Source organism: Rissa tridactyla, chromosome 4 (genome assembly GCF_028500815.1).
Source record: "Rissa tridactyla isolate bRisTri1 chromosome 4, bRisTri1.patW.cur.20221130, whole genome shotgun sequence".
Classification (NCBI taxonomy): Eukaryota; Metazoa; Chordata; class Aves; order Charadriiformes; family Laridae; genus Rissa; species Rissa tridactyla.
In genome coordinates this window covers 93,402,369-93,413,985 of record NC_071469.1, presented here as the reverse complement: position 1 = coordinate 93,413,985, position 11,617 = coordinate 93,402,369, and the positions used below count along the sequence as shown (strand labels likewise).

Here is an 11,617-nt window from a genome sequence, read left to right as displayed (position 1 = left end):
CCCTCGGGGCGCGGGAGCTCCGGGGGTGCCCGTCCAGGGCCGTGGGGGTGCGAGGGGTGGCAGGAGCCGGGGGGCACCCACCCCACGGGTCCCGGCTCTGCGGGGACACCCCCCCCCCCCCCCCAGGATGCTGCGGCCCCGTCCCCTCCAGCACCGCCCCCCTCATCCCCCTCCGTCGCGGCAAAGCTGGGGGTGGCCCCGCGGCACGGAGAAACCCCCGGGGACCCCCGGTGCCACCCCCCACCCCGCAGCTCCCGGGGCTCTGGTGATGGTCAGAGTCCGGCCGGGGCTGAGCACGGAGCCGGTGGGAGGCACCGTGTGCTGGGGTCGTCCTGGGGCTGAGCCCCCGGCGGGGGGAGCGGGCAGCCCCTGCCAGCCCCCTGCCCGCGTACAGCAGCAAAACCCTTGGCCCAGTTGATTAATGGATTTATTTAGGGGCCTGGGGACGGGGAAGCCGGGGTCACACTGGGGCCAGGGGCTGCTGTGCCTGCCTGTGCCAGCACCGCCACGCGTGGGGCGACGGTCACCCCGGGGGCACCGGCTGGCAGCCTGGGGGTCTGCAGGCAGGCAGGGCTCTGGCTGTGCTGGCTGGGAGGGGGAGCTGTGAGGCTGGGAGGGATTTCCCACCAGTGCCACCGGTGCCGCTCCCACGGGGCATAGGCCGGGGGGCTCAGTGCCCGGTCTGTGCCCACCTGCACCCCATGGGGACAAGGCCACCCCAGGGGAGCCCCCCGCTACCAGGGGTTCATGGGAACTGCCCCCCACATGGGCGATGCTGCGGCCATGCTGCAGGTACCACGCCAGGGCAGGGAGCAGCTGGGCGCTGCAGCGGGCAAGGGGGACGTGGTGGGGGGGATGGGGGTGGCCACACTGGGGCTGGGGTCAGCGCCAACCCCTGGGGTGGGCAGCAGCTCCCCAGGGACCCCTCCCAGGGCACAGAGCCACGCAGAGGCTGGAGCATCTAAAAAAAAAACCACATTCTTTATTAAAACTTACACCAGCACCCCCTCAACCTCATCCGTAGCATCACACTACCTTTATTTCATACATTTAAAAAAAAAAAAAATTAAAAGAATAACTGAGAAAAATAGAGGAGAGGAAGGCGAGGGGGCTGCCGCCGAGGCGGGGGGCACGGCGGGAGGGGGCAGCCCCAAGGCACAGGCAGCGGTAAGGCGTGGGGCAGGGGGAGGATAGCGGGGCCGGGGGGGTCCTAGTCGTCCTCCTCCCCGCCGCCATAGAGGTCTGCCAGCTTCTTGAAGCGGCTGCCCCAGTCGTTGAGGTAGTCGTAGTCCTGGTCGCAGTCGGAGGCGGAGGAGTTGAGGGAGCTGAGCGAGGTGGCCTCCGAGCCGCTGCCCTCGTAGTCGAACACCAGCAGGGAGTCGTAGGGGGGAGCCGTGGGGTCCGTGTCGGCCGCCTTCAGGTTCTGGGGGGGGCAGGAGGGGTCAGCACCCGTCCCATGGGGGGGTTGGGGACACCACTGGCTGGGGGGCGCTCCAGCAGCGCCTGCATGGATGGGGTCAGGGCTCACCTCCTCGATGAAGGTGCCGATGTCATCAGGGTTGGCGGGCCGGGGCCGGTACTGGGGGGCTGGCAGGAGGGTGGGGGCCACGTCGTTGCGGAGCAGCACCTCGGGGCGGGCGTCCAGGCCCCGGTGCAGCTGCCGCAGGTCGTAGTCCTGGTGGGAGGAGACACAATGGAGAGGGACAGGGTCAGGACACCCGTGGTGGTACCGACCCCCCCTCGCCCCCCAGGACACCCACCTGGTCCTCCTCCCCACCGCCCTCCTCCCCGTAGTAAAAGACGTTGTCCCGCGTGTCGTCCTCCGGCAGCAGCAATGGCTCCTTCGTCACCTTCCTCCTCCTCATGAAGAGCAGCAGCAGTAGCAGGATGACTGGGGGGAGCAGCGGCATCAGCAGGGACATGTCCCCCCCCCCCTCTGCTCCATGGAGGGGTGCAGCCCCACAACACCAGGACCCCCAGGACCCCCCACTCACGCAGCAAGGCCAGGAGGGCGCCCAGGGCGGCGAGGATGAAGGGCAGGCCGGTGGCGGGCTGGGGTCTCTGGGGACAGCTCTGCACCGGCCCCTCGCAGTCGCAGACCCGCGCGGTGATGACGGTGAGCTGGGCTTTGCCCGGCCGGTCGAGGAGCCGCAGGTAGACGCTGTACAGCTCTGGCTCCAGCCGTGCCACCAGCCGCAGGGTGACGGTGTCATCTGCACAAGACCGGCACCGTGGGTGAGGCATGGCGACACGCACCGGTATTGCCACCACGGCGCAGCCCACCTCGTTCCGAGCACCCCCCCGGCGTTACCTTCATCGCTGACCTCCACGGCCCAGCTGTCCCCCGAGCCGTGGCTGAGCTCGGCGCGGAAGGGGCCGGTGTTGGGGGGCAGGTCCCTGTCGGTGACGGTGAGGACTTGGGGCTGGGGGCTGCGGTTGCAGACGGTGACCTCCCGGGGTTCGGCCTCGGGGCCGTTATCGTTCATGTCGAGCAGGGTGAGGAGCAGGGTGCCGGTGCCCGTGGTGGGTGGCAAGCCTGCAGGGAGGAGCGATGATGGAGGGGGGATCCCCAAAACCGGGACCCTCATGAGGACGGGGGTGCCCCGAGTAGGGGTGGGGACGGGCAGCCCCCGGCACTGCTCGCTGCCAGAGCCAGGCTGCGGTTCCTGGTGATGGCAGCATGTGTCCCTCACGCGGGACGGAGGAACAAGGGCCCCTTTCATCACAGCCCTCACCATCGTCCACGGCCAGCAGCACGGCAGCGTAGGTGCTGTTCTTGGTGAAGGGGGACTCCCGGTCCAGGTGGTCCCGCGCTGTCACAAGGCCGTTCTCGGGGTGCACAGCCAGCCAGCCCGCCGGGTCGTGCCCCACCAGGTACCTGGGGGGCAGAAGGGAGCTCGTCCCATGGCGGGGGGCGGTGGGGAACCCCCAAACCCCAACCCCAACCCTGTCCTCGCTCACTTGATCCTCTGCGCCTGGGCCTTGTCGGGGTCCTGGGCCGTGCAGGAGGCGATGGTCTGCCCCGGCGGCACGTCCTCCGGCACCCGGGCGAGCTGCACCGGCGGGTGGAAGATGGGCGCCTCATTGACGTCCTCCACGTTGACCGTCACCGTGGCGGTGGCCGTCGGCAGCTTCACGGCGAAGGGGGCCTCATTGGTCACAGCCACGTGGAGCACGAACTGCTTCTTGGCCTCGTAGTCCAGGCCCTGGGAGAGGGGAGGGGACGGGCAGCACCGCTTCACGGGCAGCGAGGCAGGGGGACGTGTGGGGGGACACGCACCTTGGCGGTGCGGAGGACGCCCTCGTTGCTGGCGGGGTCGGTGACGATGGCGAAAGCACCTCCCTCGTTGCCGCGCAGGATGGAGTAGACGGCTCTCCACGCTGGCGTGCTTGGCTCATCCAGGTCGGTGGCAGCCAGCCGGGCCACCTCCCGCCCGGCATCGTTCTCCGGCACGGCCGCCTCATACTGCGGGTGTGGGGCACCATCAGTGTCGCAGCCCGGCACGCACCGGCCCGGCACCGGCCTGCGGGAAGAGGGTCCCATGGGGGGAGACCCCACATTACCGTTTTGGGGTCAAACTCGGGGGCGTTGTCATTGATGTCTGCGATCTCAATCACCGCCAGCGCCGTCGTGGTGAGCCCCTCGCCGTCCAGGTCGGCCGCCTGCACGGTCAGCGTGTATTCCCGCACGCGCTGCGATGGACAGACAGACAGACAGACACCCCGTCAGCCCCCTGCCCGGACCGGGGCCATCCACCCCGCGGTGCCGCAGAGCCCACCTCCCGGTCGAGGCCGCTGGCGATCACGCTGAGGGTGCCGGTGGCCCTGTTGACGGTGAACATGTGGGGATGGGGCTCCCGTGGCTCCTGGCTGAGGATGGAGTAGGCGATGACGCCGTTGTAGGAATCCACTGCGTCGTCCGCATCCGTGGCGGTCACCTGCATCACGGAGGTGCCTGGGAACGGGCATGTCCTGGTCACTGGGGTGGTGGTGGGACCAGGGACCCACGTCACCCATAGCAATGGTCCCAGGGCTCTTGCCAAGGGACGTGGCTGGCGGGAGGCAGAGCTTCCCTGCGGCACAGGGTCCTACCCGGCAAAGCTCCCTCCGGCACGGAGCCCCTGAAGACCTCCCGTGTGAACTGGGGCTTGTTGTCGTTCTGGTCCGTCACCGTGACTATGATCTCCATGGGCTCCTCCACCGGTTTGCCGTTCTCGGACACGGCATGGGAGAAGAGCTGCGGGGCGAAGGGGTGAGCAGGGGGAACGGCTGGGCACGGCGGCACCCCGCGGCACCCCCCGGCAGGGACCTACGTGGTACTTGTCGATGTGCTCCCGGTCCAGCGGCTGCGTCACCTTCATCCAACCCGACTCCTTCTCGATGGTGAAGACGCCCTCGGGGGGCGCGTCCGCCCCCTGCCCCGTGATGCTGTAGAAGATCTTGGTGTCTCTGTCCCGGTTGGATTTGATCTGGGAGGAGAGGCGGGGAAGGGGGTCAGTAACCACCCCCCCAGCAGCATCGCACCCTGCCCCGATGCAGGAGGCGTGACCACCACCAGCATCGCTCCCACCCTTGATGGGCACATCTATGCCCACCCCCACCCAGACTGACACACCCCCCATACCTGAACCAGCTTTTTGGGGAAGGGGCCCCTCTCATTTTCAGGAACTTTGATGGGGGGGATCACCCAGTCTCTCTTCTGCCTCCTGGGGATGGCGCGAGCCATTGGTGCCTCGGGGAGCTCCTGTGGGATGGGGGGAGACTGGTAAGGGCGCATCCAGCCCAAGGTGGGGGTTAAGGGGACGGGGGGGCAGCCAGGAGGGTTACCTGGGGGGAGCGCCTGCTCCGCATGGGGAGTGGGGCAGGGTCTGGCCGGCCGGCAGCATCTCGGGGGGGGGAGGCATCCCGGGGGGGAACGGTGAGCGCCCTGCCCACCCCTGGCAGCCACAGGGGGCCCCCGTCCTCCTGCGCCCCGACGTCGGGCTCCTCAGTCTCATATGGCCCCGTGCAGCCTCCGGAGCTCGCTGCGAGAGGGCAGGGGGTCAGGGCGGCCGGGGGGAAACCTGTCCCTGCCCCCCCCCCGGCCAGCAACCCCAGGACCCCGCACCCCCCCAGCCCCTGGAGGCGGATCAGGCAGGGGATGCCGGGAGCGGCACAGGAGCAGGGGCGCGGTGGAGGTTTCGGCTTTGTTTCACAGAAGACGGGAAATTCCTGGGCAGGCAGAGCCCTGCCCCAGCCTCCCACCCGGTGTGTCACCCCCCTGGGGGCTCCCAGCCCCCCACGGCCAGCACATGGGGCACAGCACGGGCCTCCCCCACCCAGGGCCACGCTGCGTCCCCCTCGCTGGATACGGCCCAGGCCCCTGCACCCCGGCTGGGCGGCAGGATTAGGGGATTAGCAAAACTAAGCCAGCTCCGGCGGCAGCGAGAGGCCGCCCGGGCTCAGCAGCCGGGAGGGGACGGAGAGCGGGGCTGGGGGGCTGCAGACGTGGAGCGCGGCAAGGAGAGCTGTGCCCCACAGCTGCCCCACACCAGCCCTGCGGCGAAGGCAGGGCCCCTCACCCGGGGGCAGAGCAGCAGCAGCCGTGCCTGGAGGGCAGCACCAAGGAGCACTCCCAGCCACAATGGCGGCAATAAGGGACATTAGTGGGGCTGAAAGGGGCCCAGCCACACTGGCAAGCGCCGCCGGGGCACCAGAAGCCTCCAGCATCCGCCGTGGGGAACCCCCAGCCCTGCTCCCCAGCGAAGGGACGGGTGGCACGGTGGGGTCTGGGTCCACAGCCTCGCTGCAGCCCCCCTAAGGGGACCAGACCCCGCCGTGCCCTCGGTGTCCCTCCGTGCAGAGCCCCCATGGCACTGCGATGGCTTGCCCAGGCCATGTGCTGCCCACGGAGGGGGTGGGTCTGCAGCATCGTGGCCGGACCCCAGCCCCTGCCCGCGGCAGGGGCCTGGCAGAGCCCAGCTCCATTCCCAGCAGCCTGGCAGGAGCCGCCCAGCGGGCTCGGCCGAAGGCAGCGGGATGTGGCATCTGAAACAGGCAGAGGTCAGGGCCTCTCCTGGCATGGCGAGAGCACTTACTGCCAAGGAGGGCTTTTAGTGCTCCGCGGCCATTAGATGAGTGCTGGCTCTGGCCACGGTTCCCGAGCAGCCCCGCTCCCCCGGGGCACCGCCAGCAGCGGGCCAAGAGCCAGAGGCAGCAAGCCCCTTGCCCAGCCTCAGGCCGGGCCGGCTGGACTCTACTACAGTGCCACGGTCCTGCCCACAGCCAGAGAAGGGTGGCCCCGGGGCAACCAGCCCCATCGCCAGCCTGGCGTCGGGCACCCACCCTGCAGGGACCCAGCCCTGCCCAAGCGGGCGCCCCACGGCTGGACCAGAGGCACCGGCATCAGCCGCCACCAGCCCCGCCGGGGCCAGACGGGCACCGCCAGCCCCATGGCCCAGCCCCATGGCCCAGCCCCACAGCCCGGGGGGATCACAGCCCTATAACGCAGGAGCCCGGCCAGCCCCACAGCCTGGCCCCACAACCAGGGAAGGCCTCGACCCCTCGGCCCAGCACCACAGCTCGGGGACCCCGGCCAGCCCCACCACCCTGGGAAGTGCCAGCTCCCTCCAAAAAGCACCGACCCCGCGGCCCGCAGGGCCATTAGCCGGCCCCACATCCCGCCCCAAGATCCAGCCCCACAGCCCAGGGAGCCCAGCCGGCGCCAGAGCCAGCCCCACAAGCCGGGGGGCAGAGCGGGGCCGAGCACGGCAGCGAAGTGGGGCCCCGCCGCCCTCAGCCCAGCCCGCACCGGGGGGCACGGCCCGCCCGCCCCACCGGCGCCCGGAGCCCCGGTCCCGGTCCCGATCCCGATCCCTGTCCCCGTCCCGGCCCCGCCGCGCATCCCGCGGAGTCCCGGGGGGTCGGTCCGGGAGGAGCCGCGCCCCGACGGCGCCGGTTACCTGGTGCCGGGAGCGGCCCGCGGCGCAGCCCCGGGGGGGCGCACGGCGGGGCCGGGGGGGCGGCGAGCGCGGTGGCCGCCGGCAGGAACGGGAGGAGGATGAGGATGAAGAGGAGCGGGCATAGCCCGGAGCGCGGCTCCCGCATGGCCCGTCCGCCGTGGCCGCCGCCGCCGCTCCGGTCGCCGCCCGCCGCGCCCCGCCCCGCCCGCTGCAAAGCGCCGCTCCAGGTGAGGCGGCGGCCGCGCAGGTACCGCCCCGCCCCGCCCCGGAGAGCGGCCCCCGGGACCCCGCAGTACCCCCCAGTACCCCCCGGGCACCGCCCGGTTCCTCCGTGCGGACCCTCCGCCGCCTCCGTTCCCCCGCCGCTCTTCCTCTGCGCGGCCCCGTAGGCATCCCGGTACCTCCGGTACCGCCGTGCGTCTCTCCCCGTGCCTCTGGTACCTCCGGGCGCTGCCGGACACCTCCCGGGCACCCCGGTACCCCCGGGCACTGCGTCCCGCTGCCCCCGCGGCTTCCCACGGCCCCGGTACCGGCCCCACGCCGCGGCTGAGCCCCTGCCGGCGCGACCTGTTCCCCTGCCTGGGGTCAGGTCCCTCCTCCAGGGACCCCCGGAGACACCCCCCCTGCCCGGGGACCCGCCACCCTGCGGCGGGGGCTCTCCCAGCACCCCCGGGCCCCCCCTGGCGGGGGTTTGGGCTGCTTGGCCGCCCCGAGGGGTCCCATGGGGGCCAGCCGCAGCGTTGTCCCCTCCCCGGCACCCTGAGGGGGCCCGCACAGCCCTGGCCGTCATCTGGGAGGGGTCGCACCCCATGGGGTGTGGGGGCTCTGAGGGTCCAAGGGCATCCTCAGTGCCCCGAGAGGGGTCTCACTGCCCCGGGGGGTCCTCGGCGCCCCACAGTGCATTGGGCTGCTGCTGGGGGGTACTGGGGGGCACCCAGAGCCCCCTCCTCGCCTTTGGGTGCATGGGGCCCCCAGGAGCAAATCAGGACCCCGGGGTGGGGCCATGCGCGCACCCCAGCACTGCTGGGGTGGGGGTGCCCTGTGGCCCCCGTGCAACAGTGCCCTGGGGGTCTTTCGGGGTCCTCGGCTCTGTCCATTACCCCCCTCCCCAGCCTGGAGCAGCGTCTTGTGCGCTGGGCCCCCCCACGGGTCTCTCCCAGCCCCCCTGGCACACGTGGGCTGGCACTCAGCTTTCCCGGCAGGACTCAGCCAAGGTCATGGCTGGCTGCAGGGAAGATCCCCAGCTGGTGTCCGGAGGAATGCCAGCACAGCGGGAGACATGTCGCCCTGCACCCTCACCCTTCTTCTCCTCCTCCTGTGGGTAGGACTGTCCCAATGGGGCTGGGGGCTGCTATGTGTCTGCAAGGGGGACAGCAGGACAGCCCCTGTGCAGAGCTCTGCCCCCTCCCCAGCCCCTCAGCCCTGCTCTTCCTGTAGGACGCGGCGCCCGACGTGCTGACCTTCCCCGAGCCTGGCCATGGCCTCTGGCGGCAGAAGAGAGACTGGGTCATCCCCCCCATCAACTGTCCTGAGAACGACCGGGGGCCCTTCCCCAAGAGGGTGGTCCAGGTACATGGTGCTGCGGGGACGGGGCGCAGGGCAGGGGTGTCCCCGGAGTGCCAGGGCCCCTCTAACCCCCCCTCCGCCTCATCGCCAGATCAAATCCAACAAGGACAAGGAGACCAAGGTTTTCTACAGCATCACGGGGCAGGGGGCAGACAGCTACCCCGTGGGCGTCTTCACCATTGAGCGGGAGACGGGGTGGCTGCAAGTGACGAAGCCACTGGACCGGGAGGAGATCGACAGATACATCGTGAATGGGGGGCCGGGATGGCGGGGGGGAGACAGTCCCCGGGGCTGTGTGTGGGCTGACGGTGCCCCTCGCAGCTCTTCTCCCACGCCGTGTCAGCCAACGGGCAGCCTGTGGAAGACCCCATGGAGATCGTCATCACCGTGATGGACCAGAATGACAACCGGCCTGTCTTCACTGAGGCAGTCTTCCATGGCACCGTGCCGGAGGGGGCTGAGCCAGGTGAGACCGATGCCACCGAGCATCAGGAGACAGCGCTGGGGGAATGGGGGAGATGTCACCAATAACAACCCGCTCCCAGGCACCCCCGTGCTGCAGGTGCTGGCCACAGACGCGGACGACGCGGTGAGCTCCACCAACGGGGTTGTGGTCTACTCCATCCAGCGCCAGCAGCCGGACCATCCCCAACCCCACATGTTTGCCATCAACAGCAGCACCGGGGTGATCTCTGTGGCTGCAGCGGGGCTGGTGGCACAGGTGAGCCCTGGGCAGAGCTCCTCCCTCCCCCGCCAGCCCCCAACAATGTTTGGGGGTGACGCAGCTTCTCTCTGCAGATGGTTCCCGAATATACCCTGGAGATCCAGGCGGCTGACATGGAAGGGTACGGGCTGTCGGCCACTGCCACCGCCCTCATCAAAGTGAAGGTGAGGTGCCGAGCCCACCCCCGTGCCCCCCCGGCAGGCAGACAGGCAGGGTTAGACCATGGCGATGCTGCTGCCTGCTCCTGGGAGCCCCCGCATGCCTGGCCACCAGAGCGCCGACGCTCCGGGCGCTTTCCAGGGAGGGAGGCGAAGCCGGGATGGCAGCTCCGCTGCGGCTCCTCCTGGCCCGGCGCCCCAACATCCCACCGGGCTCTGGTCCACCAGCCCCGGGGCTGCAGCGCTGCCGGAGCGTGGGTGCCGGCGGGGCTCCCGGGTGCACCTCCCATGGGGAAGCCACCTGCGCCAGCTCAGCCCAGCTGGGGAGGAGCGCCCGGTCCTGCCGCAGCCCTGTGCCGGGATAGCGGCATCCAGCCTCGACAGCTGGGTGGGGAGAGGCTGCGGTGCCAGGAAGGGCGGCTGGGGCAGGGGATGGCATTTCGCACGGTGCCGCGGGGCACAGGCCGGACTGAGGGGCTGAGGGGGACGAAGGAGAGCCAGGTAAGCAGCCAGGTGCCCTTGCTCGCCTCTGTGCCTCTCCGGCGTCCCTGCTTCAGCTGGCAGCCGAGGCCTGGAACCGGTGTTGGGACGGCAGCGAGAGCTGGTCCCGCTCCAGGGAGACAGTGTGGCCCTGCCCGGCCGTCAGCAGCCTGGGAGCAGCAGGATGCAGCCCCCGGGTCGTGCTCTCACCCTGCCGAGCACAACCTGGGGGCTCCCAGAGGGGAAGGGGCCCGGCCGTCCCTGCCAGCGCTGCCCTTGACGCCGTGCTTGCTGCTCGCCCCAGCTGCCGACCCCAGGCAGCTCCGGAGCGCTTGCAGGGTTAATGTTCGCCCGCACGTGACACTGCTGGCAGGGCGACAGGGACGGGGCTGCTGGGACAGTGGGAGAGGACGGCTCCCTCCCTGGGTCCAGGCCAGCCAATTCCGCAGCCCACCGGGCCAGGCGGGTGAGCGGGGACCCTGGTACTGCCCCAGGCACGCAGCCCTCCGTCCAGGCAGGAACCCGTCAGGCTCCCATGCTGCGGGCGGCAGCAGTGCCCGGGGTGCGCAGGCAGACGCTGGGAGAGGCAGCGCTCTGCTGCAGGCAGGGCCCCGGCACCGCGGCCCCGGGACTGGTGGAGCTGAGCCCCACCACGTGGGAAGGACGTGGGCGCCCAAGTCCCGGCCCTGGGGCGCAGCGGGATGCTGGGGACAAGGGGGCTGTGCTGGGACAGCCCCAGCTGCATGGCCGCCAGCCCGGGAGCAGAGGGAGGGGGCCCACAGGCAGGCTGGCCAAGGACCCCTCCAGAGAGGGGCTGGGGGCACCCAGGGGCTCGGCCGTGGCACTGCCTGCCACAGCATAGCAGAGGGGGGAGGCAGACAGCGCTGCCGGGACACGTTCCAGCCCCGCTTACTCCTCTGCCTCAGGCCGAAGGCATGTCCGAGATGGTGAATGGCTCCCTGACCACCCACGTGCTGAACACAGTCACGGGGCTGCCGGCATCCAGCCTTACCGTCAGCCTGGCCCAGCTGCAGGAGCCAGGGCCGCAGTGGACGGAGGTGGCGCGGAGGTAGGAGAGCTGGCAGCAGCCAAACGGGCAGAGGATGCTGCTGCCCGTCCCCCACGAGCCAGCCGGCAGCCAGCTGCCAGGACAGGCGGCTCGGGGGCCGGGGACAGCCACCGCACCGCAGCAGGGCTTGCTCCTTCTGATTTCAGGTGGACGGACCACGACGGGCGCTGCCCACCCTTCCTGGCTCTGGGGCAGGCCAAGGCTGGCACCTACAAGCTGCGCTTTGAGACGGCAGCGTACTGGCAGGGCCTGGGGCACACCAGCTTCTACCCCTTCGTGGAGGTACGGAGCACAGGGAGCGGGGGACAGGGGCCACGGGAGCCAGCCACGGCCGAATCCAAAGGGGGAACGGAGCAGGGGTCTGGGTGCCACAGCCAGGCTTGTGGGAGCCGCCTGTGCCTTCCTGCAGCATTGCCCTCTCTGCTCCGAGCATCCCCAAGCTCTGGCTAGCTGAGCCCCGCTGGAGGGGGATCCCAGCCGCTGCCTCCTTGCTCTCCCCCAGGTCGTCTTCACCATCACTGACCCGGCCCAGAAGCTGCACATCCCACTGCTGATCAGCCCCTACTCCTACACTACCTACCGCGGCAGTTAGGGGAACGGCACGTCCTCCCCACCGAGGGATGCAGGTCAGAGCGGGGGGAACTCTGCCACCGACACCATTAAAGGCTTCAAACAGCAC

The 11,617-nt window shown here is 70.5% G+C and overlaps 2 protein-coding genes across 5 annotated transcripts; one reads left to right on the top strand and one right to left on the bottom strand.

Moving 5' to 3' along the window:
• Nucleotides 1–1,210: 1,210 nt before the first annotated feature.
• On the bottom strand, nucleotides 1,211–7,138 carry LOC128908701 (B-cadherin). The gene is made up of 15 exons (XM_054199408.1): nucleotides 6,942–7,138; nucleotides 4,828–5,024; nucleotides 4,625–4,744; nucleotides 4,314–4,469; nucleotides 4,093–4,237; nucleotides 3,780–3,955; nucleotides 3,565–3,693; nucleotides 3,281–3,466; nucleotides 2,962–3,206; nucleotides 2,736–2,878; nucleotides 2,312–2,536; nucleotides 1,995–2,213; nucleotides 1,761–1,891; nucleotides 1,529–1,675; nucleotides 1,211–1,423 (listed from the first exon to the last, which is right to left on the bottom strand). The coding sequence occupies exons 1-15, from the start codon at nucleotides 7,084–7,086 to the stop codon at nucleotides 1,211–1,213; spliced, it is 2,577 nt and encodes an 858-aa protein (XP_054055383.1). The 5' UTR covers nucleotides 7,087–7,138.
• A 990-nt stretch (nucleotides 7,139–8,128) lies between these two features.
• LOC128909215 (5-hydroxyisourate hydrolase-like) lies at nucleotides 8,129–11,616 on the top strand. Of its 4 annotated transcripts, XM_054200568.1 has the most exons (9): nucleotides 8,129–8,262; nucleotides 8,379–8,510; nucleotides 8,599–8,754; nucleotides 8,829–8,973; nucleotides 9,053–9,228; nucleotides 9,306–9,395; nucleotides 10,796–10,938; nucleotides 11,085–11,220; nucleotides 11,441–11,616. In XM_054200568.1, the coding sequence occupies exons 1-9, from the start codon at nucleotides 8,221–8,223 to the stop codon at nucleotides 11,528–11,530; spliced, it is 1,110 nt and encodes a 369-aa protein (XP_054056543.1). In that variant the 5' UTR covers nucleotides 8,129–8,220; the 3' UTR covers nucleotides 11,531–11,616. The 4 variants fall into 4 exon arrangements, with proteins under 4 accessions (XP_054056543.1, XP_054056545.1, XP_054056547.1 ...); XM_054200570.1 differs by lacking the exons at nucleotides 8,129–8,262; nucleotides 8,379–8,510; nucleotides 8,599–8,754; ... (1 more) ...; nucleotides 9,053–9,228; nucleotides 9,306–9,395 and adding an exon at nucleotides 9,531–9,890; XM_054200572.1 differs by lacking the exons at nucleotides 8,129–8,262; nucleotides 8,379–8,510; nucleotides 8,599–8,754; ... (1 more) ...; nucleotides 9,053–9,228; nucleotides 9,306–9,395 and adding an exon at nucleotides 10,239–10,335.
• The last annotated feature ends 1 nt before the right edge of the window (nucleotide 11,617 follows it).

What these genes read in the sequence shown, in the direction of transcription:
- LOC128908701 (XM_054199408.1), bottom strand. Translation starts at nt 7,086, where the DNA reads ATGCGGGAGCCGCGCTCCGGGCTATGCCCGCTCCTCTTCATCCTCATC. An exon ending in TCCCCAAAAAGCTGGTTCAG is followed by an intron (nt 4,470 to 4,624) that starts GTATGGGGGGTG and finishes CTCTCCTCCCAG; the next exon opens with ATCAAATCCAACCGGGACAG. An exon ending in GCCCAGGCGCAGAGGATCAA is followed by an intron (nt 2,879 to 2,961) that starts GTGAGCGAGGAC and finishes TCTGCCCCCCAG; the next exon opens with GTACCTGGTGGGGCACGACC.
- LOC128909215 (XM_054200568.1), top strand. Translation starts at nt 8,221, where the DNA reads ATGTCGCCCTGCACCCTCACCCTTCTTCTCCTCCTCCTGTGG. An exon ending in TTCTTCTCCTCCTCCTGTGG is followed by an intron (nt 8,263 to 8,378) that starts GTAGGACTGTCC and finishes CTCTTCCTGTAG; the next exon opens with GACGCGGCGCCCGACGTGCT. An exon ending in TCCCCAAGAGGGTGGTCCAG is followed by an intron (nt 8,511 to 8,598) that starts GTACATGGTGCT and finishes CCTCATCGCCAG; the next exon opens with ATCAAATCCAACAAGGACAA.